Source organism: Chroicocephalus ridibundus, chromosome 14 (assembly GCF_963924245.1).
Source record: "Chroicocephalus ridibundus chromosome 14, bChrRid1.1, whole genome shotgun sequence".
NCBI lineage: Eukaryota > Metazoa > Chordata > Aves > Charadriiformes > Laridae > Chroicocephalus > Chroicocephalus ridibundus.
In genome coordinates, this window is record NC_086297.1 from 3,942,754 (window position 1) to 3,970,112 (window position 27,359).

A 27,359-nucleotide genomic window follows, 5' to 3' on the forward strand; every position below is an offset into this window, starting at 1 on the left:
GCCTTTCTGCGCGGCTGGGTCACGCAGGAGCGTTGTCTACCCTGGGTTCAAAGGCACAGCCGCGGCCCCAGGACCGCTCGCCACTCCTTTCCTCCTCCCGCTAACTGTCGGGCGGCGACTCGCTCCAGCCCCGGGTGCAACCCGGCATCGCTCCGTCTGGGAGCACGTGCCGAGAGCAGCCGGTGCCGGGTGACAGCCGAGGGCTGGGGACCATCAGTGACCTGCAGGGACACCCAGCGCGGGTCCACGGCCTCTCAAAGGACTGGAGGAGCCACATTCCACCACGGGGCAGGGAAACCATCCCTCTTTGGGGGAAACAGCAGAAGTGGGTGACCGGGGCGGGGGGGGGCAACCGCCATCTCGCCGTGCTCCTTCTACCCATCTGGCGGTGGGTCTGGCTTCCCCCCGAAGGTGAAATTCTGGCTCTCCCACGTCAGAGCAGTCACTGCCGGAGCATTTCAGCCGCTGCCAAGCACCGCCGTACACCGACAGCTCCCGTCTAGCGCTAAGAGCCAGCAAAGGTCACATTCCCGAACTCAGCCGCGCAGCTCGCTAACAAATCTGCTTTGTTCCCATCACTGCTCTAATTAGGAAATTGCGCTGATTTTTTTTTTTTTTTTTTCCCCACAGTTGAACTATCAAAACTCAGGCTTGTTCTCTGCCAGAGCCTCTTCCATCTCTCGGCTGGTGACTCAGCGTGACACCAGGCCACTTAAAACACGCGAACAGGGAAAAGGAAGGAGCCAGCGGCGGATTCCCCGGGGTTCTGAGCGTGCAGCCGGGGGCGGGGAGGGGGGGGGTGGCATTGCAAGGCTTTGAGTGCAAAACAAACCGCCAGCCGTGCCACCCCCAGCACCCTGGGCTCCCCCCCTCAGTGCGGGGCAGGGTGGGTTCGGTGTGCGAAGCGATGAAGAAGAGAAGGAAAATGGAAGACACCCCCTTGCAAACCTCTCCTGTGTGCCTGATCCCGACTCAGGGTTTTCCAGGGAGGGTGGGGGGATGCGGTGAGGGTGTTCCCAGCAGGGTGGGAGCCAGCCCCACCGCCCCCCGTCCCCCCTCCCTGTGCACGGTGCCCCAGCCAAAAAGCACGGGACCCAGCCCAAAGGCCTGCACAGCAGCCGCCAGCGGGATTTTTCAGCTCACTGTTTCTTTTCTGTGGGTGTTTCAGGAACCATTTGAGGCAGCGGGGCACGCACCGGTGTCGGGGGGTGCAGCCGTGTCCGGGGGGTGCCGGCAGCCCCTCTGGCTCCGCAGGCAGCGCCGCCATCCAGCTGTGTTGGCATAGAAACTACCACAGCTCTGCCACGGCGTCGCTGCGCTACACAATTAAATTAAACACCCAGTGAAAGGGCTGCTGCCATTTAACGAAGAGGAGGGGGAGAAGCCTTTGCCCCAAACCAGCTCCCCGAGCACCGCGGGGGTGGGCTGCAGAACAGCAAAACAAAGCCCCAGCGAGAGACCGAACGGCGCTGATGCCCAGCGGCTCCGCTGCCTCCCGGACACCGTTGAATAAGAGTCTATTTAAAGGCAGCGCGGCTTGTGTAACGCCGGCAGTAATTCCCTCTCCCCCACGGCCTCACCCCGCTCCCGGGGGTGCCGGCAGGAGCAGGGTCCCCGCAGGCAGCGTCCCCCGGCTGGGGACAGGGACCTTCCCCGTGGAGGGGAGCGGGGAACCGGCAGCGCTCGTCCCTCGCCCCGGCCGGGCCAGGACCCCACATTGCCACGCAGGTCACGTTAAATGCCAGGGCGGCTGGAAATGCCACCGAGGTGCCGGCAGCCGTGCGGGGAGGAGCGACAAATCACTGCTCCTCTGAACGCGACGGGCCTGAAACTCGCTGTCACCTTCGTCTCCGCGCTGTGTCTGTAACTGGCTGGTTTGCCGCGGCGTTTGTCCGGTGGCCCAAACCTTGCCGGTGCCTCTGGCAAGGAGCCAGGGCCGTGCCAGGGCCGGGGGTACCGGAGGGGCTCCGGGGGGCAGCAGAGGAAGCAGCGTGAGGTTGCCTGTATTCTCCAGGGTTTAATTAGCAACGAGCAGCGCTGCCTCAAAGACTTTCTTCGAGGGAGGACACTCCTCTGTTTAACTAAACATCTGGCCAACTAAAACACAGCTGGAAGAGCTCCGCGCTCAGCTCGCGCTGCGGGGTGCCGGCTCCCACCCGCTGCCACAGCTGAGCGGGTGCTGGGAGTGTTAATTAAACACCGTTAAACACGGCGCAGCTGCTTTCCCAGGGACACAGGACCCCCCCAGCACCTCCTCCGGCAGGGACAGACCCCGGGGGTGGGGGAGACCCGCCGGCATCCCACTGCTCCCAACAGCAGGAGAGACGTAAATCCAAAACCATGAGGAATCAGCGGGTGCCAAAGCACCAGCTGGTGGCTCAGAGACAGCCCTGGCGAGGGTCCCTTGTCCCGTCCCCGTGGTGGCACTCGAGGACCGACTGTGAAGGTGGTGCTGCCCTACGGCTCCCGCAGAGGCTGCCCCCGGGATCCGTGCCTGTTTGAAGGGGGGACGGTCACACACGGCGGGGTGGGGGGGGAATGACGGGACAACCCCGCTGAGCTGCAGGCAGCAAATCCTGCCCGGGGAGGGGAACTCAGAGCCAGCGTGGCCAGGACGACACGGACCCTCCTGCGATTCCGACGGAGCCACAGGCTCCCCACGAGCCCAGCATCCAGGTGCAGGCTGGTTATTGCCGAGTTTGTCAACAATCCCAGAATAATTCTTGCAAAAACACCTCCTAGTTCAGCTTCACCGCCAACCCAAGGGTGGGAGGGCTGCTTTTCCAAACAGCCCCCCGGCTCAGTGTTGGGGTGCACCCACTGCTCCCGGTGCCCGGGAGAGCCCTTTTCCCCAGGGAGCCGTTTCTCCAGGGAGCCCAGAGGGTGACAAGGGACAAGGCAGGGGCAGGCCGGCAGCACAGGCAGGGGCTGCTCTGCCTTCGCAGCTACAACAGGGCGCACAGGGTGTCCCACACCTCTCCAGCTCCTCCGTACGCGACTCGCAGCCGTGCTGGGGCTATGGGGATGCGGCTGCAGCGGGTACAGACGAGCCCTCCCTGGTCAGCCGGGCAAACCGGGCTGTTTTTCTATCGCCCACGGAGCCTGGTCTGAAGTTTCCTGCCCACATCTCTCCCAGGAGCAGGGAGGACGAAGGGGAAGGAGGAGGAAGGCAAGTCTTGCTCATCCAAAACATTTACTGTGAAAACACGAGGCTGGAAGAGGAATCGGTGAAACCATTAGAAACGGTTTATTGTTACAGCACACCACAGAGGTCACACACCACTCCTGGCTCTTCCTCCCAAGGAGACACAGCATAATCTGTTTGGTGCAGGGATTACGAGAGGAAGCTGCTGGCAATCTGCTCCAAACTTTCCTGTTAGTTCAGTAAACGGCCTCTTTACTGCGTTAACACAGGCGAGGAGCTGCATTAACCCCTTCTGCACACAAACCCCTCCCGGGGCCAGCTGCCCCCCGAGAGCGCAGCAGCTCCGGACCAGCTTCCCCCGGGGACAGTCAGCTCCCGTCCCTTTTGCTGCTGGGACGTTCAGGAGCAGGATGCGGAGCACAGAGACCGCGGCGATGTGTCCCAACCCTGTTTAACAGGGCTTACACAAAGCGCTCGCGGCAAACGCTGAGCTCCCAGGAAAGGTCCCTCCGAGACCTTACTGGGAGAGTCCGGCATTCGCTCCTATGAATTACAAATTAAACAGGGCAAAACGAAACACGGCGACACCAGGCGAGCAACGGACTGAAGGAGCCTTGAAGGAAAAACGTTGTACAAAATGCTACAGCCCGTGCGGATGAAGACAAGGCTCTCTCTGGTGGAACAGGCGCGCACTGCAAGGATGGTCTTAGGGAAATATGTTTTCTCTTTGCCTAGAGAAAACACATCCCAGGAGCGCAGAGCAGGACACGGCCCCGTCCTGTCTTCACTCTGGCTGGGCCAAGGCTTCGGCTGTTCCAAACACGGGCCAGGGGAACCGTCGCCTTCAGCGAGGGCACAAGGAGCAGCTCAAACCCGCTCGGCTCCTTCCAGAGAAAGTCCTTTGCTCAAGTCGCACTGGTCAGTCAACACGGGTCCAAGGCTTGCGGGACCCCGGCTTTGTCAGGAAACACTAATGAAGAGAGGGAGCGAGTGGAACCGAAAGCAGGGCAGCTCCAAGGTGCACGCTGCCTTGAGGACACACGCGCGCAGGAGGACGAGGATGCCCCGGCCAGGCTTTGGAACGTAACAAACGGAGATGACACGGAAAGCACGACTCAAAACCAGAGCTGCTGCTGGCCCATCACCACATGGAGAGCAGCACGGTCTCTGGGATTACTTAGTATTGTCTAGCACCAGATCACACAACCCCAAAGACAGTCACTAAAAGTCTCCAAGGACCCTCTGGGTCCTTCTTCTGCTGTCGCAGAAAGAGGGATTAAGGGTTGTGGTTTCAAGAACGTAATAAATAAAGATCTGCAGTGTCCTGAAGAGCATCTGCAAGCTGGCGAGTAAGCTTGCTTCCAAGAACAGCTAAATCTGCCCACCAGCTGGCTGGCCAGGCACCTCTCCAAGCGCTCCATCATCCCTGCTGACCCCGCTGAGCACCAGACCGTCCTCCCCAGTGTGGGCTCCGGAGGAACTGGTCTCCTTTGGAGTGTTGATTTAAGAAGCTTCATGCCTTGTGTCCAGTACAGAACGAGCCCCATGTTTACCCCAGCCTGACCCCTCCTGTCCCCGACCCTACGAGGAAATGTCAAACACGAGCTGACGGCTGGAAGCAGAACCGATCTCAGCCCGTCTGAACGTTGCAAAGGTGAACTCTGATGGTGGGGCAGAGCCAACAAGGGACGACTCCTGGCTCAGAAGAAGATTCCTTGCTGTAATTTTAAGAGGCTCATCAGATTTCTGTCACCCTGGCTCTCACTCAGCACCAGAGGCAGGCAGAGCAGGATCCGAATGGGAATGGTTAGTGACCGCCTGCAACTCGCACCCAGGCAGAGGCCAGCTCTTCACCTCGCACCGAGAGCGGCTTTTCCCCCAGTAAGCGCCGCTGCCAGCGAACGCAGAGCCAAGCTGGCGCTCTGGACTTTGCTCAAGCGCACCGCCCTCACGCGTGAGCTGGTTTTACACAAGGCTGACAGAACCGTTCTCAACCCGCAGCACGAAGCGTCGCTGCCCGTGGAAGCCCAGGCTGGCTGCGCCCTGCCCGTGCCCCCTCACCGCCTCGGATATGCCAGCCGGTCTCACTTACACGGGGACAAGGGACACCAGCAGCCGTGCCACAGACAGAACCAGAAGAGAAGCAGAGGGACACAGAGGAGCGCAGACACCGAGGGCTCCCGAGAGCAGCAGCTCGTTCTTGCCCGGGACAGCCGCTGTAAACACACGATGGCTCCGAGAGGGTGCGACTTCCTGGGGATTCAGGCAGAGCAAAGGCAGATCTACCCCTGAAATCAAACCTAAAGCAAGCATTTGGCTTCCGAAGTTTTAGAGTTGTTGTTTAATCCCGAGACAGCGCAGCTGAGTGAGTTTAGAATTTAAGTTACAAAAAAAGAAAGCACTAGAAAATAATCTTGATACAAGAGCAATAATCAGCTGAGGTTCCCCACCCTGCAACAGGGAATCCTGCTCCACAATCCGCCCAGCACAGCTGGGATGCTGCCAAGGCATTGCTTGTTCCCAGCACACGCTGGGATGGCAAACTGTCCTGGGTGAAAATTATGTGGGGGAATCCCCAGAAGTGGGAGTTAGGATGCTGCCACCAGTTCTGGTTTTGGCTTGTTCTTGACGGGTGACGCTTCTGTGGAAGAAAGAGAAACTTGTTACAGAAACAGAGAACAAACAGTCTCCAGTCACCTGCAGAAGAACCAGGACTCGCAATCCACTTCTCTGTAGAGCAACAAATGCTTGCACAGCACCTGAACTAATAAAAGTTCGTTAGAAATAATTCCACATATCCAGGACGCCCCTCTTTTTCACAGCACCTGAAGAATTAAACCCGTTTCAGAACACACCCAGCACAACCCCAGTAAGCCCCAGCCCAGCGACGCAGAGGGAGGGCAGCGCGCAGCCAGGGCAGCCTGTGTTTTGTTTGGCCGTCCCGCTGCCAGCGCACAGAGCTGACATCTGATCCATGTTTACCAGCAAACAAGCACTAAAAAGAAACCAGGCCCGTTCCCCACATCCCACATTTCTCCCGGGCAGGTTTCACACAGAGGAAATGGCTTCTCACAGCTCCCGGTCTCCACAAGCAGGGAAATCCAGCTTCGGCGACCGACAATTCGGAGTTCTGCTGTCCCGGGAGACAGACTCTTTCCCAGTTTGCCTTCTGGCACCCAGCTGAGTCCAGCTCTACCTCACCCTTTGTCTCCAAGGGCGGGCTCCACCTTCAGCTCTCCAGCATGGACAGACACCTGGTAACGCTCCGGGAAGACTCCTTCCTCTCCAGCCCAACAGTGCCCGTTTGCTCACTCTGTTCCATGAGCTCTCTCGCTCTTCCCTCTCCGCACCCAGTGCGCAAACCCTGCCGCTGAGGCTGCGGATCGCTCAGGAGCAAACGCACGGGTAGCATCACTTTGCAGAGCTGATGCTCCGACAGTCCTGGAACAGTGGGGCTCCAGCAGTCCTCATCCAGCCGGTGCAAAATTACCGTTGTTACGTGAAGCAAGGTCACAAGAGCTACGAGTTGTCAGGAACCTCAGTGAAATCCAGTTCCGTGCAGTGTGACTGCTAACATCCGTGGTCACAACAAATTGTTGCTGCGCAGCAGCACGTTGCGACAACACGCAGGGGACCGGTTCGGGTGTTGTCAGAAAAGCCTTGCCTGGGTCTAGAGGAGAGCCAAGGAAGGAGTTCCTCGTGGAGCTTCCCAATGGAACACACACTGGGTGTTTCAAGGCAGCGGGCAGTCTCACGGCAGGTACAAAGCGTGACTTAACAACAGCAGACGTAACAAAAAGGAACTCCTCAAGAGGAACAACTAGATGCTGACTGAACAAAGAGACTATAGAGCCTTGGGTCCTTTACGGTGAGGGGGTTTGTCAGAGCCCCGAACAACAGGGCTTTAAATCACAAAGTTTCTATTCCTTCCCATTCGCCAGGACAGTACTTACAACAGGAGAGGGTCTCAGACTATGGCACAGAACCGAGAAGAAGGATGAGAGCATATAAAGAAAGCGTACCTGGGATCTTTTCTGGGAGTGGCTCAGAAGGAACTTCTGGAAGCTCCATCTGTTCCTGCAAGAACATTAAAGACGACACATGACACACACCCCACACACCAGGCAGCGGTCACAGACCCTTGTGCCAGGGCTCTGTGCAAAGACTGTCTGGGAACAGAAGAACATTAAGCGACTTCTCATACGGACTTACATCTGCCCCAGAGATGCAGGAAGGGTTACGGGCTTCAGTACTGCCCAGTACATGAGAACAAGGGTTATTTTAATTATTAAATGAGACTTAATAGGACCCTGTATTAGCTACAAGTCTCCTCAAATCAATGCCAGCTGCAGATCCTCTCCACCTCAGCCTCCACTGGCTGCACGTTTCCTACAGTGGAGCCACGTCGAGCCCGTGTTTGGAAGAGCCACAGGCACCACAGGGATGGGGGACGGCAACACACACTGACTGCTGCTATCTGGGCATGACCCAGGGCTTTCAAGATCTTCCTCCGGTGAAGTGGAAGAGACATCCAGTAAGAACAGAGATCAACTGACTGCAACAGACCGCAAATACAGTACCATCCTTAAAAGCATCCCATTTTTAAATGACACCTGCGTGTGGAGTAATTAGTTTGATCTTTGACGACACAATGATCGGGCATAAACAGGTATTACTAAGATCTCTGGCAGAATAAGATAAACTATTGAGAGCGGGAAAAAGATACTTTCTCCCCTATTACAAACAGCTTCCTGAAAATGACATTTAAAGTAATTCCAAGAACATCAGTCCTACCTGAGTAATAGCGTTTAATTCTTCTAGAATGGCATCTTCATCTTCCTCAGTCAGGCTGCCAGCCAGTAACTCATCTATTTGCTATGAAAGAGAGGAAGAGACACGTTCCAGTCAACAACAGCGCAGCAGAAGCAGCTCTGTGGCTTGTAGCATGGTACATGCGCACGGGGGAGCAATGTGAACATGGGGTGAAGGGGTACTTGGAAAACTAACAAAGATAAATTTTCTGCAGGTGACTGAGATGTAATTCCCAACCTGATCGCCTACAAAGTAAGTCTGGGAACACAGCGCACACCAAAGAAACTCTGCCTGGCAGGTTGTCTCTGCTCACAACTACTCACGCACACAGTACATACCCTCTGGTACTCCACAGCGTCTTGAGTTTCACCTATTATTCTTTCTACTTCTTCTATTGACATAACCTGAAGAAAAGAACCCGAAGTCCATGCGTCAGAGAGGTCTGCAGGGCTACAAACACCCAGGACTCTGCCGAGACCAAGGCAAGAGCGCGCTCAGCTGACCTGCTCGCACATACCTGGTGCATTTTGTTCAGACATTCATTGCCTATTTTCAGGCCCTCGATGACCTTCATTTCAATCTGGGTGAATTCAATATCCTGGACCTGAAAGAGAAAGAGGAGGACACATCACAGGCTGTCACATTCCCATCGTTAGCCAGAGACACACCGCCAAGATCCCCAGAGAAACTGCAAGGAGACCTCACTCAAGAGCCCTTTCACTAGTGAACAAAGATTAAATTATACCGGTAGTAAGAACACGCACACAAAAAGCTGTAGGCAGCTACAAAAGCACATCCAACAGCCCTTTAACTGATTTTCTAGCTGACAGTCTAAGCTGAGGCCACAGTTTCCACAGCCACCCCAGAACAAACACATCCATTCCTGAAATCACAGTACCGAGGCGAAGCCCGAGGAAGTGCCTACTGCAGCTGTCCACACTGTGACTAAAGTTTTACTAATTCACAAAACATCTGTGTCATCCATAACCTGCACTATAACCTCAAAACACACTCACCAGCGGATTCTTTAGGGAAGAGTCACGGTGCACAGATGATTTCAGAGACATCTGCCCATCGGACAGAGGGCTAAACCCCCGTTAGGACTTAAAATGCAATTCCACACAATCGAAAGGAACACCCACCCCAGGAGAGAGACTTGTACCGAGCGCACGCAGCGGCCACTCGCAGCCTACAGCGACTGCTTCTCGCTTACCATCCGCTCCAAGTTGCTGATTTGGTTTTCCGTTCTATCTAGAAGTTGCTCTTGGTAACGCTTCTTCTTTAGCAAGAGCAAGGCTTTTCTGCAAGAAAACAGGAGGAGGAAAACTCAGCACAGGAGAAAGCAAATAAGTCTAAAAGAACCACATCAAAGCCATCTTTGTGCTTTTTTCAAAAGAAGGCAAAACCATGTGCCAATTAAATGACAACTCTGAACTGCTCCTGTGAAGAATAAGGATGAGCAAATTTGCTAACCTGCTACCTGAAAATCTAGGCATATTTGTCGTGGATTAGGACTTCACTGGGCCGGTTTTGCTCTAGCAATGCAAAACAAAGTCCTTGCCACAAAAGGCTTGTGATACACCCTCACAACCAGGCGTAAGGGACGGCCACTGACTGCGGCACAGAAATAGAACCACTTTTTGAAAACCTGTTTTAAACACCAGCTGTGGCACACAGGCAGTCAGTCTCTCCTGGTTGTAAGTAGAATCACAGAATGGTTTGGGTGGGAAGGGACATTTAAAGGCCATCCAGTCCCTCCCCCTGCCCTGGGCAGGGACATCTCCAACTGGATCAGGTTGCTCAGAGCCTCGTCCAACCTGGCCTGGGATGTTCCCAGGGATGGGGCAGCCACAGCTTCTCTGGGCAACCTGGGCCAGGGGCTCACCGTGCTCAGTGTAAAAAAGTTTTTCCTTAAATCTAGTCTAAGTTTTATTCTTTACAAAGTTCTACAGAGTTCTATACTCTTCTATACTTTATAAAGTATAAGACTTTATACTTAAAGCGTTCAGTATAAAACTTCAAACTCAACTTCTGTTCTCAAAGAAGACGCCGTAAATGCCTCCACAGCCATCGACACCTACGACTGGGTACCAATCCCTCTCCGGGACAGGGGGTATTTAAAGAACGGGCAGATATAAAAGACGGTGCTTGGCGACGGGGTTTGGCAGCGGCCTTGGCAGTGTCGGGCTGACGGATGGACGCGATGATCCCAGAGGTGCCCCCGACCCCACGGTTCTGTGCCTGTCACCCTCCTCCGGCCCGGCCCGGCCCCCCGCTGCCCCTCACTCACTCCCGCTTCCCGTCCTGCAGCAGCTGCCGGGCCAGGGCGCGCTCCCGCTGCAGGCTGAGGCCCACCCGCCTCTGGAACTGCTTCAGCTTGTCCCGCTGCTGCTTCAGTTGCTGGGGAGGGAGGGACAGAGACGGGCCCGGTCACGGCCCGCGCCGCGCACAGGCCGCACACCGGCACCGCCCCAGCGGCCGCCCTCACCGCCCCGGCCCCTCAACGTCCCCGCGGCCGCCCTCACCTCCCCGGCCCCGGCCCCTCACCGTCCCCGCGGCCGCCCTCACCGTCCCGGCCCCGGCCCCTCGCGGCCTCGCCCCCGCCAGCGCGGGGACCCGGCGACCGCCGCCGCCCCCCCACCCCCGGAGCCGGCAGCGCCGCGGGGCCCGGGCGCGGGGCGGAGCGGGCAGGGCCGGCGGCCGCCCGGGGACAGCGGCGCGGCCGTTCCCGGCACTGCCCGGGCCCGGCCCCCCCGCCGGGTCTCACCAGCACCGCCTTATCCTGCTCCGTGACGCGGCTCCGCCGCTTCCGCCCGAAGAGGTTCCCCATGGCGCCGCCGCCGCTCCTGCCCCGGGCGGCGCGGCCGCCCCGCCCCCGGCACCGCCCCCCGACGGCGGCCGCGCAGGGCCCGGCCCCACAGAAGGCGAAGGCGAGCGGAGGCGGAGAGCGCCGCCAGGGGGCGCTGTGGGGGCGCTATGGGAATGGGCGGGGAAGGATGCCGGGAGCGGGGGGGGTAGGGGATGGGGGAGTATAGGGGATGGGGAGCTATAGGGGATGGGGATATAGGGGATGGGGAGCTATAGGGGATGGGGAGCTGTAGGGGATAGGGATATAGGGGATGGGGAGCTATAGGGGATGGGGAGCTGTAGGGGATGGGGAGCTGTAGGGGATAGGGATATAGGGGATGAGGAGCTAGGGGATGGACAGTATAGGGGATGTGGGGGTGCAGGGGATGAGGGGATAGTGGATGGGGGGCTTGTGGATGGGGCTATAGGGGATGGGAGCTGTAGGACCTGGGGGCTATAGGGCTAGGGGCGCTATAGGGGATGGAGAGCTATAGGGGGTGGGGTCTGTAGCAGGTGGGGAGCTGCAGGGCAGAGGATGGGGCGCTGGGGGGAGCTGCAGGGCTGTGGGGTGGAGAGCAATGGAGACCCGCCCCCCCCGTCCCCGCCTGCCCCTGCAGGGACCCGGCGCTGTGTCCCCGCGTCCCCGCGTCCCCGCGTCCCCTCACAGGGCGGGCTCTGGCGCCGCCCGGGGCCTGGGGTCCCTGGGGGGGGTCGGAGCAAAGGTGGCCCCAGCACAAAGGGCCTGATGGCGGGGAGGGGGCCGCAGCGGGGGCCGGGCCGGGCCGTGGCGGTGGCCGTGGCCATCACTTCATTGGGCCTATGGGCCCCAGCGGCTCTCGCCAAGGGCAGCTCCGAGCCTTTCACCCCGAGGGGTGGGAATCCCGCCCCCCACCGCTCCCGCTTCCAGAGCCGTTCCCACTCCCCTCCCCGTCTGCTTCCACAGCCCAGTCACCACCCCCGGGCGGGGGTTCGCTGTGCTGTCCCCCGAAACCCCGATGTGCCCCCCAAACTTCTCTCTGCCCCCCAAATCACTCTGTGCCCCCCCACACCCCGCGCTTGCCGAGCCCGAGCGCGGTTATTCCCGGCTGCCCGCAGCCCGGCGCTCCCCGGAGTGACCGAAGCTCCAGCCCTGCCAGGCCGGGTGCCAGAAAATGCCCTTTTTTTCCTTGTGGGTTTCACTCGGAATCACCCAACCGCTCGCTCTGCGCAGCCCCCGCACCCCTAATGCCTGCCCTCCTGGGAGCGGCAGCCGGGCCGAGGGGAAAAATACCAAATAAAACCGTGCGGAAAGTGGTTCCCAGAGCCACGTCCCCGGCGATGCCGAGCCCCTCGGACGCCCTGTGCCGTTTCACCCTACCATGGCCGTCACCCCAAGGGGCAGCGGGGACACGGCCCACCTCTCGGTGGCTTTGATGGCCGCCCCAACAGCTCTTCCTGCCCGCCCTTGTCCCTCATGGTCTCCATCCTCGGCGTCCGGCCGGGAGAGACCCCCTGGCCCCCCGTGCCATTGACTGGGACAGGAACGTGTGGTGCTGGTGGGATTGGGGGGTCTCGGCCGGGAGCCAGCAGGGTCACTGCACCGACGGCAGGGATGTGCTGGAAGGGGACAGGAGGGGACAGAGCCACGCAGGCCCTCGGCACGAGGCCAACAGCCCCTGTTCCCGTGAACGTGCCGCGGCCAGCGCTGGAGAGCTGGAGCTGGGGCTGGGACGCACCCGCAGGCTCCTGCGGCGCTGCCGAGCAGAGACGCCGTGTTGCTGCCCGGCCCCAGCAGCAGCGATCTGGGACCACACACGGGCTTTCGCCCCGGATCCCCACGGGAAACGGCCGCTGCTCCGTGGGGAAACTGCCCTGAACCACACAGCCCTCACCCAAATCCAACGCGGTTCCCTCTCGAGCCACAGCTGCCCCCCCCCCCGACTCCTGCCCCAAACAACAATCCTCAGACCGGGCAGTGTTTCTGCGTTTATTTTTTATTAACCATTTATTTGTTTGTAATTATTTTACTCTCACATTACAATCGTGTGGTTTTTTAATATTTTTTTTTTTAATTTTTATTTTTGTAAAATAAATAGAGATAAGTGAACTTTTTAGATAGGATGCTCTCCAGATCCTTGGTTAAACTTCATGATTGAATCTCTGCATCAGACCTGTGACAGCGCAGCCCGCACACGCACACGCTCAGATGAAGCCCAACAGGCCGAGTTGGATAAAAACCCACCTCCCAGGGGGCGGTGGGGAGCCCAGCCTCGCCTTTTGCCAGGTGTTTCTTGTTCCTTTAATGAATACACTGATACGAGTTAAAAATCTATTGTTTTTTAAGCTGTGTATGTTAATGGGTTACGTGTAGACCCCAAGCCCTGGCTCCATGCTTGCCGGCAAGCTCCTCGCTGGCCCCGGGGCGGGCAGGGCGATGGAGACGCTGGGACCAACGCCGGAGCAACACGGGAGCGGGTCGGGAAGAGGCACAGCTCTGTTAGACCGTAATTAACTTCTGGTAACTTAAAAGTGGACTTTTAGGTAGTTTTTTTCTGAAGTTTAAAGCCTTTGATTCATCATCCTGTGAAGTGGCCCTCGGCCTCCCTGCTATGGGCGGGAGGACAGTGACGGTGCTCAGGGCAAGGACGCAGCGCCCAGCCGTCGGCCTCTGCGCCAGCTCCGTGGCCCGAGGCCCCTCACCGAGGGCCATGCCCAGCCGTGCGTACGGCACTTCGCACTGGGCGTCCCCGCAGCGAGCCCGGGGCAGCCAGCGGGACAACCCCACCGGTGACCCGGCTGCCTCAGCGCATGGAGGAAACAAGATTATCTGGTGTACAAGGAGCAGTGACGGGTCACACGCCACGGCAGAGGTGAAGCCGCTATCCGTACAGGGAGAGAACATTTCTCACCCCTTCCATCATTAGTATTTCCTTCCCCGTCGGCCTCATCGCTGGCAGCGTTTGCTGGGAGCCCACGGCCCCTGTGATACCGGCTGGAAGAAAAACTGGGGACTTCTGGACTCAGCAGGTCAACCTTTGCTGCCGCAGTGACTTTTGCACAGCACAAGTTCTGCTCTTGGCCAGCGAAATCGCACCTTGTCAGCGCCTGAAAGAAACCTGCCCTTTGGCTTTGCCGCCCCCTTCCCCACACCCGTCTCCAGCCCATCACGGTTTTCAAGGGACAGAAACATTCATTATTCAGACACAGAAGGTGCGGAAGGTGGAGCAGGCTTTCCCCCAGAGAGCTGGGACAAGGCTGTTTTGCTCAAAGCAGGATGACCCGCTGTCTTCCCCCTCCCTTAGTGATTCTCTTGTGCTCAGACCACGTGCGGGTACGTGCCCCGTTCTGCAGGGACAGAGAGACAAGCCACAGCCACGTCCACGCCACGTGTGCGGCTGCAAACACACAGCAGCAAGTGTGCAAATTCTCCTGACCATCACCTTGCCGAATATTCGCGTACTGGAGCGAGACGAAAGCCCGTGGCTTGAACCCGGAGCCTGCCTTGCTGCCTGGGCAGCGCTCCCAGGCCATCAAACGTGTTTGTGGAGTTCACTGTGGGCAGAAGGACAGTGACTGCAGAAGTAACGGTGACCCAGACGCACCAGACCCCCCCACCAGCACCGTGTGCTTGGGCGGAAAGTGGTGACATGAGTGACTTGCTCCAGGCTTGTTGGGACGTCAGAGATGCCCGTTCTCTTTCTTCCCTCTTCTTCCTGTATGTGCAACCTCACAGTACGGTGGCATCCTGCCCTGCTCCTGTCACCTCCTCACGCCCCTTTCCTCAGGATCCCTGCCTCCCCTTGCCACCAAGTCGCCTTCTGTCTCTCCTTTCACTGCAGAGGACGCTGCAGAGGGGACGAGGTTCACGCAGAGGAGACACTTTCCTGCCTGCCTTGCCCAGGCTCATCAGGGCAGGAGAACGTAACGCTGTTCTGCAGCCAGAGAGCTTGGGTCTTGCTGCCCCGGCGGAGGATTTTCTGTTTGGCACAGGGTAGGAGGCAGCCGGAGGGGTCCCGTGGTCCGGTCGAGCGCCCGGAGCTGTAGGTGAGTCCTGACTTCAGTCCTTATAGCAACCCACGCTCCAGCAAAACAAAGAAACAAAGACTACAACAGAAAGCCCTTTCCAAGGGCATTGCCTCATCCAGTCCTTCCAAGCTCAGGAGCCGTGTTTCTAACAGAGAAGCCAACCACTGGAAACAAAAATAAAATGTTCCTTTTCTGTAGCTTTTAGAGGATATAGCTGGGAAAAGAAAAAAAAACCAACAAAAAAACCCAAAAAAGGAGATTGTCTCTCTTCCCCTTGTCAAAATCATCAGTAGCTAAGTCAGAAAAAAACGTTCAAGTTATGGATGCAGCAGCAGCCAACACTAAACATTCAAGTCGATAATTTCACTATGTACATTAGGGGTGAGACACGGCCCTGCCCGCTGGGACTCCCTTCTCCAGTGCCGCTGCCACCAGCCGTTATCTGATCCGCTTCTCCACCGAGTACACCGAGATGTAGTAGTCGTTGCTTCCGACTGCCAGATGAGGCTGCGGAGAGAGCAAACCGGGATAAACGTACAGGTGTCACGCAGTAACGAGAGGCACAGTGCGGGCAACATGGTAACGGTCGACATTTTCAGCAGTAACACCCAGATGCTCGAAAGCTCTTAAGTGCATCTGCCAACGCAGCTCTGACGACATTCCCGCCAGCACCTACATCGTCCCAGCGAGTTATATACCCATTTCAGCCAGAGGGAAAAATTATGATGACGATTAGTTGCCAACCGCTCACATAATTTTTGTAAATGACTGCAAATCTGCTAGTTAGGGACGGTCGCCTGGACTGACAATCAGCGTTCCCCACACGCAGCGGCCCAGGAGCAATCCCAGCCGCGGGGACGGGGCTGGACAGGGCTTTGTTTGCTGATTTAAAGAGCAAAACGTTTCCAGCAATCAGCCGCTTCCTTCTCTGTCCCCCCAAACCGTCGGACAGCAAAACCGCTGTTTAGCTTTGTGCAAAGCGGCTTTTCAAAAGGCAGGAGGAGATGAGCTTCCCCTTACTGGTGCTGCCTTCGGGGTGTAAAACGCAGGAAAAGCGCCTTCCCCCTCCCTGCCCGGCCGATACAGATCGCAGGACAGCACGACGCTTCCCTCCGCCTCTCTTTACCATTCCCACCGCTCTTTCCCGTTACATATTAAATATTTGTGTTCTGATCTGCAGGTTTCTAAAATAACCCTCTGTCTAAATGCCTTCTTTAACCTCCTCCTGCTCTTCCCATCCACTCGCGTTTTCCTAGGCTTTCAGTCTCCTTCATTTATTCTCATCTCTGGGTGAGCAGCAGCCCGTAATACAGACAGGCACCTGCCTCCTAATTAAGTAGCAACCAGATTCTCTCTCTAATGACTACTGCAGAGCCACCTCAGCTGTGACATATTCCAAAATTTCCTCTTTACTCTGATTAACTCTAGACTTTATCAGCTTATGCCTTTTAATTTTTGCAGTTCTCTCATTTTTCTGACGCGCAGTTTTCCTGCTGCACAGCATCAGGTCCTCCGAAAGCCTTACATAAGGCGGTGTAAAAGCCACCCCGGAGACACAAGGGCGAGCCTGCCGGCTGCAGGAGAAGAGGCGTGGAATAAATAAGAACATGAAATTTTGCGTGCTGGAAGTGAGAGACTGCTCCTCTCCGCAAATTCCAGACAAATTCACCTCGGACACCTTCTGTGGCAAGAGCTACAGCGAGAGCTAAGCCCGGCTGCAGTCCCAGAGCGATGGGATGAGATGGGAACAGGGTATCAAGCCGATCTGCAAGTAAAGAGGGCTCAGCCGTCGGCAGTCCTGTTCCCATCATAAACCAGCAGCACTGGCACCGCCAGCGTGCTCCTCTGGAACAGCCGGGAGGACAAGCCCTGAAGGACCCGCGGCTCAAAGCACCCTCAGAAGAGCAGGCTGTGCTAGAGGAGTCTCTGCGCCTTTCTCTCTTCCAACACGGCCATTAAGTAAGAAATGCAAATTCCCCAATCCAAAAAGAGAGAATACAGACCCAGTGAGGATGGAAAGCCAGGCAGCTGATGGCTCCAACTCTCTGTCCCATAAAACCATCGTAGTATTTGATATTGTTGATCAGCTCCCCGTTTCCGTTGTAGATTGCAGTGAACTGATTCATCGAGCCACTGGAAGGGAACCAAGAGAACATGGTGTCACCGAGAAAGCTGTGGTAACACCAATATTGTTGCCTTCAGCCCCCTTTCCAGCCGTGTCGACCTGAGCTGTTCATCAGACTGTGCGCGATGATTTCTTACAAGCGGGGAGACTGACTCTAACTGTACCATGGCAACCTCCGTGCAGAGATTCACAGAAAGGCTGGAACCACAGTTACCTGTTCCACTGCAGGGCTGAGACAGAAGACACGAAGAGCTGATGCACACACGCACCGGGAGCAGGTCCCCAACCACCCCCAGGGCACGTGGCCGTGGAGCAGCTGCTGGTCCCCAGCCAGAGCCCCAAAATACCCATGCTGACTTTGCACGGGATCTGACATCGCAGTGTAAGACCACGCACCATCAGTTTAAGTCACTGGTGCAGAGGTTTCACTAATGCACGCAAGGGAGCATTCCCGAGCTGACGACGTGGGAAAGAAGCGGGACTGTTTGGGTGAGGTTTAAACAAACAACAAAACCCCATGAGTGATGTCTGCAGAGACAAACTGCCCTCTCTGTCCACCCCAGGGATGCAAGAGATGAAACTAGAACTTACCATGCGAAGAGGTTGGCCTGGGGGTGAATGTCAAGGGCCGTCAGCCCTTTGACTATCTGAAGGACCTTCATGGACTCCGGCATCCGGGGGTCAAAGAACCGCACGTCTCCATTTACACTGCCAACACATGAGTTTCACAATGTCAGGCTGTGCCCAGAGCAGACCCTAAAGGCCAGGGACTCAAGCGTCTGCCTGTCTGCGCGCTGACCACTTCGATTGGAAAATCAGGACAGAGAAGACACGCACCCTTGCCTTCTCCGTCAGTACGGCTGAATTCCCACTGATGTCACCCATCTTTGGTACCCTCCACAACGCACTAAGTGCTGTGCAAACGGCTCTGCCTCTGCCCTCAGGAGCGATCCATTATTACTTTTACCGCTTACAGCTCATCGCTGAGTACAAGTGCCTTTACTGCTATGTCACACTCAATACACCAAGCTGCACGTCAGACCCGCACTCCTTCTCCTTTGCACAGTAGGAAACCGTATTAGAAAACTCCGACCAGATGGGATCTGTGGTACCGTCCATCGTGCCAAACGTCCGGACACAGCTGCACGAGTCTGGGCTGTCCAAAGTACTCTGTGGACCAGGCGTAACAACCCTGCAAACGCTCAGCCGACGCGTCCGTCCTATGAACGACCTTATCGGGGAAGAGAGCGTGGGGAAAGCAACAGCGGTAGCAGCAAGGTACTGTGCTTAGCAGATCAAGCACCTTTCAAACACAAATGGTTTCTTTTTCTTAAGTGGTCTCTCTGCAATACATCAGCAGAATCAGGTGTTAGCTGTGAAGAGGGGGCATCGTCTCCTACAGCCCTGGAACCAAGGACCGGAGATTTCGCTATGGTACATCTGCTCTCCTGAGCTGCTGGCAAGAGACTGGTCAATTGGTGCACAAACAGAAGAGTCTCTTCTGGAAACTAAATTCAAAATCCACTCATCTGATCTAATTCTGCTGGCAGCAGAAGTAAAGCTTTTGGCACCACAACTTTTCAAGTGTTATTTTTCCCAAGTCACTGACGGCCATACAATTGTGAATCGCCCTACAGAGTTAAGAACAACAAAAGCACAAAGCAGCATATTGCCTCTAGTTTCTTTACCTCTGGAATATCTGACACTGATCAAAAGGCTGCTAGAGAGGATTACTTATATCATTACAAGAGGCTGCAACTCCAGCTGTCACATAATTAAATTCAAGACAAATTAAACTTGGGGTTGATTTAGATCCTAAAGACTAGATGGAAATATTGTTTGAGAGAGATCAAATTCATTTAAAGCTTTGAGCGTTAATAAGACTTGAAAATGGTTCTGGATGTACTGGCAGACGACGCAAGAGCTTTAAAATGGAAGCGAAGTTCTGTGATGAGGGACGACTACGTGGGAAAACACACCCCAGCTGAAGAACAAGAGGCAACAAGTCAACAACAGCTAAGCTTCTAAACCAGGATATTCCGAAGGTGTTTAAGGACCTTTCCCAGCAGCGCTTGTCGGCCTGCTAAGAGCAGACCTGCTGGTTAATCAGAAGGGCCGTGCGGCACTAGCACAACCTCAGGTGGGGAACCAGCGCCGGGTGATGGAGAGCTGCAGAACCCAGCCCGGAGTTGCCTGTCCCGTGCTACAAACTCCCGCCTCTGGTCCGGGGAAAACGCTTCGCCGAGGTTCAGAGAACTGCTCTACAAGCAATACAATGCCTTCAGGTTTTTCAGGAAATAGCTAGACCGAGACCTCGCCACGTCCCAACATTTGCTCTTCTTGGATCTTGTCGTGAACTGAAGGAGAGAGTGAACTGGGAGAAACCGAGAGCAAGGTGGGGTGTCTCAACAAACCGCGTCCCTTTGGGATGAGCCCAGACCTGTCTTTTGAAGTCCAGCGCTTTCTCATACCCCTTCAATGGCGAGAGAAAGCATCACGTGCTGAGAAGGACACTGAGGAGAGGGGAAGAAGGAGCCTTCAGAGCCGGGCTGGCCAAGCCTACAGGCCTGACCCCTGGGACTGGTGAAGGAGATTACAGAAAGGAAGATTAAAAACTCTAATATGTGAGCTCGACAAATCTGGCAGCTGCATCACATAATCCCCTTTCTGAAAATCTTAATACATTTTTGCTGGCCCAGCCCCCACGTCAGGAATGTTCTGAATCCCAGAAAATTATGCTTTGTTTTCATTTTGTAGTCAAGAAAAAGAGCCTCTTTGCGTGCAAACAGTGGCTTTGTGACAATAAATTATATTCTGCTGTTCTTTAATGGCCAAATAAGTATATGCTGCTCTCTCTGCAGTATTTACCATGCAGCAGAAATGGATTTATGTGTAGAAAATTGCTAGACAGCAAAGTAATCCTGCCCAGCAATATGCCCAACAGATGCAACATCAACCTTCCTTCTCATGTTCTCTCGCAAATGACCCCACGGAGACGTTGGCAATAAAGAAGAAGGGCCATAAGATAGACTATATCTAGCTTAGGTTTCTGGTTCTCTCCATTCCTCCCTCACACGCCTCGCGATGGTGATTTCAGCAGAGACGCCTTCTTGTTTACTCTCAAACCTCCCTAACAGGCTGCCAAGGAAAGCTCCGCATTTCTTTTTGCCTTCTCTCCACCAAGTTTGGAGCAGGAGTTAATTACTGAAGCAAATGTCAAACTAAAGAGCTTTACCCTCTTAGCTCTTGAAATAAGAGAGGCAGAATTTAAATAGAAAAAGAAATTGTGTTTAAGAGAAAACAGCTCAAAGAGTAAAACCTCTTTTACCTGACGCTCATGATGTTGCCCTCGGGATGTTTCTGCAGGTACGCTTTCACCACCCAGGCCATGTGCTCCCGGTAGGTCATGACACGGCTGAGGAACAAGGAGAGAAACGTTTTGAAGGGAGGGAGGTGGAAACGCGAGGATCCCACCGAGGCTGGGCAGGACGGGTAGTTACCATTCACTGAGCGCCATCCTCCTGTCAAACACGCGGATGGAGCCGTCCCCCAGCCCCGCCACGATCAACGAACGGTGAGAATCACAGGAGAGGCTGGTGACACAGCTGTCGGCTCCGGTGGGGATATCCTAAGGAGAAGGCACACAAAACCCAACCTCCAGTTATCGTCAGTGAAGTCCATTTCTTTAATTTTGCTTTTTATTTCATTTTACTTTTATTTTTTATTTCCTTTTTTTAAACACTTAGCTCCCTTCCTCCTTTCCCCACTGGGATCACCACTACACTCTGCACAGCTCTGGGGCTTAGTGGGATGGGCCAAGCCGAGCAGACGGAGCGTGACCTTCCCCTTGGCCACGGAGATCCTGGCAGCCCGGCGGCTCTGGAACAACGTCAGAGGGGAGGCGAGAGCCCTGGACGACACACGGAGCCACCTGACAATACAGCAGCGGAGAATCACTTATGCAGGATAAAGCGAGCCAGTGCTGCGCCACCTAAAGTCCCCGCTTCAGGACATGTGACGAGTAGATTCAGGTTATCTCATTAGATGCCAGACACCGTGCGTATTAAAAAAAATGACATGGAAAAAGAAGACGGGAGCTTGCAAGGACAGCTGTGCTGGAACACGGCGTGCGCTCTTGCTCTAAGGCTGCCGCTTCCCCCTTTTTACTCGCTATAAGCAAAAGGATCGCTTGGGGTAATGTCTACGCCTGCCACGAGGAAAAACATTTTCAACTAACACAGGTGAAAACTAAGCAATGCTGAAAAAGTAGGCTAACAATCAGGAGGCAGGCTGGAGCCGCATTAGCTAATTTCACACCTCCATCCTATTTTCGCTTCTGTGCGGCTTCACCTTTCCTGGCTGCTCCCGCAGCCTGGGCTGAGCCGAGGAGCTCCTCAGGGCTGTTCTCGGCAGCTCCCCGACGCCCGAGCCCAGGAACGGCCTTTGAAGCAGGAACAATCAGCAGAAGTGAAAATGAAGCACTTGCTGCTTCAGCTACATCCCGAGCGCTTCCAGGGGTAGGCTTTTTGTAGTTCAAAGAGTGGGAAGGCGCCTTTATTAGCTCGGACTACGTAGCTTCACTGCTCTTTGTGCTGAATATCAGTTTTCCAGTGTTACCGAGTCAGGAAGTTTCAATCGCTTGAATTTCAGCACAACCAATCTTTGCAATTAAAAAAGAAACCACATGTTTTCAGATACTTTCAGCGCAGTCATTAATCATCACCATTTAAAAGATTTTCACCTCCTGAATTTTGCTGTTCCCTAATTTACATAGAAAAAAAATAATATGTGAAAGTAATTAAGATTAACATAGGCTTAATTATTCTGCATTGCAGGGTCAAAGTGTCGTAATTAATGTTCATCCAAGGGTAATTAATTTCTAGAAGCTTTGAAAACTAGTCCTGCTGTTTTCTCCAGCCTGGTGACTCCATTCTCACAGACCAGCTGCTTCTCCTTGTAATTCCTGAGAAACTTCCATTTGATTACGACTGAGGTGAACGCTTACGGCGTCTTTTCCCTGTTACGCTGCACAGAAAGTTTTGTACGACTGAAATACCGCTGTCGTACCGCCACATTTCAGAGGGGAGATGCGACCAGCACAGGGTGCCCCAGCCTGCAGAGCTCCCGGGGACACGCGGGGACACCGAGGGAGGTGCCTGGCTGGGGGGACCTGTGTCCTCTGACACCCGGGGCAGACGGCACCCAGCAAACCTCTGACCTGCCTCACGCTGGCCAAAGCCACAGCAACGCGTGGGAGCAGCACACGGTGAGGAAACGCTCGTCTTCGTGTCCTGCTGCTCCACAGCCGGGAGCGGGTCTGTGAGCGCTCTCTGCGCCTTCCCTGAAACCAGCCCTGCAGCCTGTGGCCCTGTAAGGAGCTCTGGGTCTGTCCCAGAGAAGCAGAGGTGGCAGCAGTAAATCAGAATGACCCAACTCACCATGTTTCCTCAAGAATTTTTACGCTATTTCAATTACACGCTAGCAGGAAACCCTGCCTGCACCCTGGTGCCTGCCTCGGGACCGCACAGCCTCACCCTTCCCAAACACCGCTGAACACGCCCAGGATAACAGCGGCAGCTTCCAGGGAAGACCCGACACACTCACTAAGTATGTGTGTGCTTTTATTTATCGCGTAAGATGGCTCTGAGCAGGGAAGCAGAAGCTCCAGAACCCGCCAGCTCTCCACAGAGGAGTCTCCGACGCTTTGGCCATGCGCGGGCACCCTCTGCGTGGGATGTGCTCTGGGAGGGAAAAGGTGAACGGGCCAAACACGCAGACATTACCTGGACTTTCATTTCCCGATCCGTGTCCCAGATCCGGATTATCCTCACATCTCCCGATGTCATCAGGAGCCCGGTTTCTTGTTCCCAGTCGACGACCATTCCTGCTCCTAAGACAAAACACAGGCAGGGCGTGCAAATTAATCTCTGCATCAGCCCAGGCAGAGCTGCGCTAATTAGAACAGCAGCTTTCGTCACCTCATGCTACAGGAACTATCGTTATTAGAGGAAATTTAAAATTGCATACAAACACATCCACACATCCTCCAAATGGGATCAAACCAGCTGGTCCTGGATCTGAGTCCAAAATACGTCTTTGACCTCTTGGCTCGCTTAAGTGCTTAGGAAAGCCAAGGGGCAGGCGAATAGAGCCTTCCAGGGACGCTGCCAGGCTGCTGGGGACTTCTAAGGGGATCTTAATAAATTATTCACCAGTTTATGAGAACACCAGATTAAATGATGATTGAAGTAGACTAAACTGGTGACACCTCACATAGCAAGACCTGAGAGGCTCCGGATTACCGTGATTCCTCATTCTAATAGAAATATGTAGCCAAGGGGAGGTGTTTCTAAACAAGGAATAGCAAAATCATTGCTGCAAGACATTGAATTAAACAGCTTGGTAGGAGTAAAAACCAATTTGCTCTACGGACAGATAAGGAGGGGAACACTCTGCAATTGCACTGGCTAAAATACATTTACAAGAGCTCTTGCTCCTCACCTTTGAGGGCACAACCTGATTGCTAGGTGAAGTTTAGAAAACCGTCCCACCCATGCTGTAAGAGAATTACAAGGGATTTTCTGTCCCCAAAACACCTGACACGGGCACCGTGTACCGCCAGGCTGGGAGACGCCTGAACTGGTGAGTCGTGCTGGTACAGCAATTTCCAGAGAAGAGTAAATGTGTGGCACCCCCTGTCCCAGCTGGGGGAATAAGATGTCCAAAAGCCACGGGCCGAGCTGGCTCTCCTAAGCACAGAGCACACCAGCCTCAGAACGAGCCGGGTATTGGGACTTGGGAAATAGCTGGCAACGAAACCCCTGATTCTGCAGGGGAAACCTCCGAGGAGCAATTCTCGTACATTTAATTAGAAGGGACTTCTTTGTACCTGAGTGCCGCCTCCACAGTACAGAAACGTTTTGCTTAAAGCACAGAGCTGTACAGCAATTATCTGCTGCTTTTCATGCTGCAAACGCCAACCAACCCCAAACCTACGGAATTTCCAGGGGGACTCTTATTCATACATTAAAAACACAAACAAAAACCGCCAGGAGCGTTACAGGAGGGAGCCAGACGAGAGCTCCAGTTTTTGGGGTTGTTTTCACCCGGCCGGGCAGGGCTGTCCTCGGGGCGGGGGCAGACTCATCCTTGCCCTGCCCAGCAGCACCTCTCCCGCTCCTCCACACCAAACTGGGAAGTATTTTACCAGCCTGCGGCCCGGAGCCGAGCACTCCGCAATGCGCCGTGGCTGCTGCCGCCGGGATTCCGGGATTGCCACTGCACAAACACCCCCAGGAGGAGCGCACAACTCGCTTGTCCAGAAGGTACAAACGTGAATTTGTCTCGATTTACTGCTAGGAATTAGCCCCAGCAGGAAATTTAAACCTACTCCAATATGCTCTTTGTCACCAAAGGGCTGTAAGTACTTTTCACCAAACACCTTTACAGGGCGCAAAGGAAACAACCGAGGCATCCTATAAACACCACGTTTTCTTCAAAGACGATGAAATGGCCTTGTTTTGCACAGATCCAGATAGAACACTTTGCCCATCTCCCCTTTCCAAGCATCGCATCCAAGCCGGTTCCTGATCTTGCTGCACCCCGCCGAGAAGATTACTGACGTTTATTGACACTCCGTCATCTTCCCGCAGGAAATTCGGGCCTCTGGGCTAAGCTGCGAGCTTGTAGCTTGATTGTTACTTCAGACTGCCTGGCAGCTCGGAGGGCTGCTAGAGATCGGAGGCAAACAAGCAGGCAGTGATTTAGATGATAAACATCACTGAAGTGTTTTCATTTGTCATCTTGTTTATGGCCCATGTGACAAGATAAACCTGGCAGGCTGAGACAGATACTGCCATTACCATCGCTGATGGACTTAAGCAGGCAATGTGCTCTTAGGCAGTTTTAAAGCTCCCAATTTCCCAGTTACATTCCCCAGTTTGAAGATAATGTTTTCCTTCAGTCTGATCGGCAGCAGGAGTCCCCAGCCTGCTGCGGTCCCAGGTGTCTTTTCAGCTTGGCGGGGGGACGGTGATGGTGAATTCTGAGTGATGGCTGGCGCTCTGGGGGCTTCTCTTGGCGTATCTGTGGGGAATTCATGCCCTGAGGATATTCAGCGATGCCATCTAGGCAGCCAGGGAAAGTTTGATTGAGGCAAGAAGCTCCAGAGGAGTTTCAGTTAACGTAACACGGCACAGAGCCGTCCCGTGAGAGATGCCCTGATGGAGAGGACAAGGGCTCCCCTGGACCAGGAGCTGGCAGAGCCCAGGTGGGGAGAAAGGAGGGGGAGGGCGTTGGGGCACGGTGTGGCTCCCGCTCTTCCGAGCAGCCAATGCGGCTCCTGCCTTTCTTATAAAACTTCAATAGTCCACGTCAGCGATAACCTCTGCTCTCTGGAAGAGGGAAGCGCAGCATTTTGATCACCCCATACCAAGGGATCTTCCCTTTCTTTTGTCAGTTTCCTTATTCTCTCAAGAAAATGTGACATATCAGTTTTGTTGGTTCTGGCGCACCGTGCCCGCGGGTGGAACGGGCAGTGGCAGAGTACGGGGTGCTCACCCTGCACCACACAACGCGGGCATCGGAAACAACAGAATATCTGCATAAAAGCAACAGTGGAGGAGAACTCCTGGCCCCTTCCCGCTGGGAGACGGGGCCGGCTCCATCCGCAGCCCAGCACGGCGGCGGGTCCCACTGCAGGGTCCCACCACGGCGAGCACCAGCCCCGGGCTGGGGGGTCTGATCCCGCTGCAGCCCCAGCGATGCCCTGGCCAAGGGGCAAAGGGGAGCCCAGGATGCGCCTGGGAGTGCGAAACTGCAATTCAAATGCGTCTGAGAAGAAGAAAAGCCTTTGCACGTAAATTTAAGTCATTCACATGTGTAGAACAGGGATGGAAAGTTTCCTCTGACTGTGAAATGCTAAATCCGAAGATGACACTCACAGTACGAAACGAGACATAAATAGCTGAACTATTTCTATGTACGAGTAAACGTTTTCATGGGGGAAATGATACAGTATTGGCTCATGTTTATATGTTAAACTCCTAGTATTTTGGGATGAGAAATAAATGTGGAACTTTATACTAATTATCATTTCCTTTTTAATTAACTGAGGTCCTTCTCCAGGATGTTACCGCTGAGACTGCAGCTCACCTGCTGGGGTTTGGCTCGTGGCTTTGGCACCTAAGATGCTTCTCGGCTTCGTTCTGGCAAAAAGGCAACGCGCTCCGCAAAGCCAGGCGAGCTCAGCTCCGCCTGAGCCTCCGAAGGCAGGGTCTGCATGACCCGCCACCGTCCCCGCGCTCCCGCCTCCCTGCAGAAGGGAGTGAACGGGGGCAATGCCGCGACACTCATGCAGCACCTGACAAAGGCCAGGAGTGAAACTGTGGTGCCCTCAGAAGCCAATGAAGAGCACAAACAAGCGTCCGAGCAACACGCTTCTTGTAACGCATCGTTAGCTAAGATTACAATTTTGCTGTAAAGAATGGTATGTTTTCAGATAATACGTTTTCAGATAACGAGCAACAAATCTTCCACAAGAAAATACTTTTTTTAAGGTTTGTGGAGTTTGGGGTTTTTTTTTTTAGTTTTTTTGGTTTGGTTTTTCTTTTTTTGAGTCTTTTAACACAAGTACTTGCAGTTCTGTACGATGCAAGTTTATATACAAGGCAACACATACCAGCAGCCATTCTTGAAGCTGTAACTTTCTACGGCCGTTCCCTCAGGATTCCCCCTGAGCAACAGATATTTGTCTGGGTGGGATAGTTCCCCGTATACACGACAATAAATAACACTAGTGTTGGAAATGGCTGCATTCTGAGTGTTTGCTCTTATTTTTAACGTCACTGGAACGTGGCCAACCCGTACTTGGCATTTCAGTGAAATCAGGAATACCTACACAGAACACAATGTAAAAGCATCTTGGATTCTGACTGATGATTTTTGAATCCTGGGCCCTCCTGTCTGAGCAATGAGGCGCATCACTATTTTAATTTCCAGGAAGCAGTGGGAGGGCCGCATGACCTCACTCATCATTAGTTTCTACAACATCCTTTCAAAAAGTGTCACTCTTCTCATGCCAAGGACTACGCGCAGCAAGGGAGCAGAGTAGCTGTGATGCTGGGAATCCGATTAAAAGAACACAAACCCCTGGAGCTGCAATTTCTCCAATTATTTTATTGCCATAAAACAATCTGATCAGAAATAGGGTGCTCCTCCCAAACTTCTTATTTGTAAAGGACGAGATACCAGCCCCTGGGAAAATGTGGGAAGACTCACTCTACTTTCCTCTCTCCCTCTTGTTCTGCGGTAGAAGCTCTGTTTGATTTTGACCCTTCGATCAGCTCCTTCTGCAGGTCAGAGCCTTCCCTCTGCCACGGCTGCTCTGTCGCAGGCCGCCCCACGCAGCTCCCAGCACCTCCCCTC

General features: G+C 54.7%; 2 protein-coding genes across 5 annotated transcripts in view; both read right to left on the reverse strand.

Annotated features, from left to right (window-relative positions):
* Positions 1-3,228: 3,228 nt before the first annotated feature.
* CHMP6 (charged multivesicular body protein 6) lies at positions 3,229-10,849 on the reverse strand. The gene is made up of 8 exons (XM_063352288.1): positions 10,725-10,849; positions 10,248-10,357; positions 9,171-9,258; positions 8,475-8,561; positions 8,296-8,361; positions 7,940-8,020; positions 7,168-7,222; positions 3,229-5,786 (listed from the first exon to the last, which is right to left on the reverse strand). The coding sequence occupies exons 1-8, from the start codon at positions 10,785-10,787 to the stop codon at positions 5,734-5,736; spliced, it is 603 nt and encodes a 200-aa protein (XP_063208358.1). The 5' UTR covers positions 10,788-10,849; the 3' UTR covers positions 3,229-5,733.
* A 1,931-nt stretch (positions 10,850-12,780) lies between these two features.
* RPTOR (regulatory associated protein of MTOR complex 1) overlaps positions 12,781-27,359 on the reverse strand; it is a 157,001-nt gene continuing 142,422 nt past the window's right edge. For 2 of the 4 annotated variants that reach the window (XM_063351672.1, XM_063351671.1), the window contains 6 exons: positions 22,718-22,824; positions 20,435-20,562; positions 20,263-20,349; positions 17,526-17,642; positions 16,813-16,942; positions 12,781-15,316 (listed from right to left, as the gene is read on the reverse strand). In XM_063351672.1, the coding sequence (XP_063207742.1) occupies positions 15,248-15,316; positions 16,813-16,942; positions 17,526-17,642; positions 20,263-20,349; positions 20,435-20,562; positions 22,718-22,824 (638 nt within the window). In that variant the 3' untranslated portion in view covers positions 12,781-15,247. The remainder of the gene's footprint in view (positions 15,317-16,812; positions 16,943-17,525; positions 17,643-20,262; positions 20,350-20,434; positions 20,563-22,717; positions 22,825-27,359) is intronic. The other 2 variants (XM_063351674.1, XM_063351673.1) reach the window with 1 other exon arrangement.

Coding starts and splice junctions, on each gene's coding strand:
- CHMP6 (XM_063352288.1), bottom strand. CDS start 10,787: ATGGGGAACCTCTTCGGGCGGAAGCGGCGGAGCCGCGTCACGGAGCAG. Junction 8,362..8,474: donor GTCTGAACAAAATGCACCAG/GTATGTGCGAGC, acceptor TCTTTTCTTCAG/GTTATGTCAATAGAAGAAGT. Junction 8,021..8,295: donor ACGCTGTGGAGTACCAGAGG/GTATGTACTGTG, acceptor TCTCTTTCATAG/CAAATAGATGAGTTACTGGC.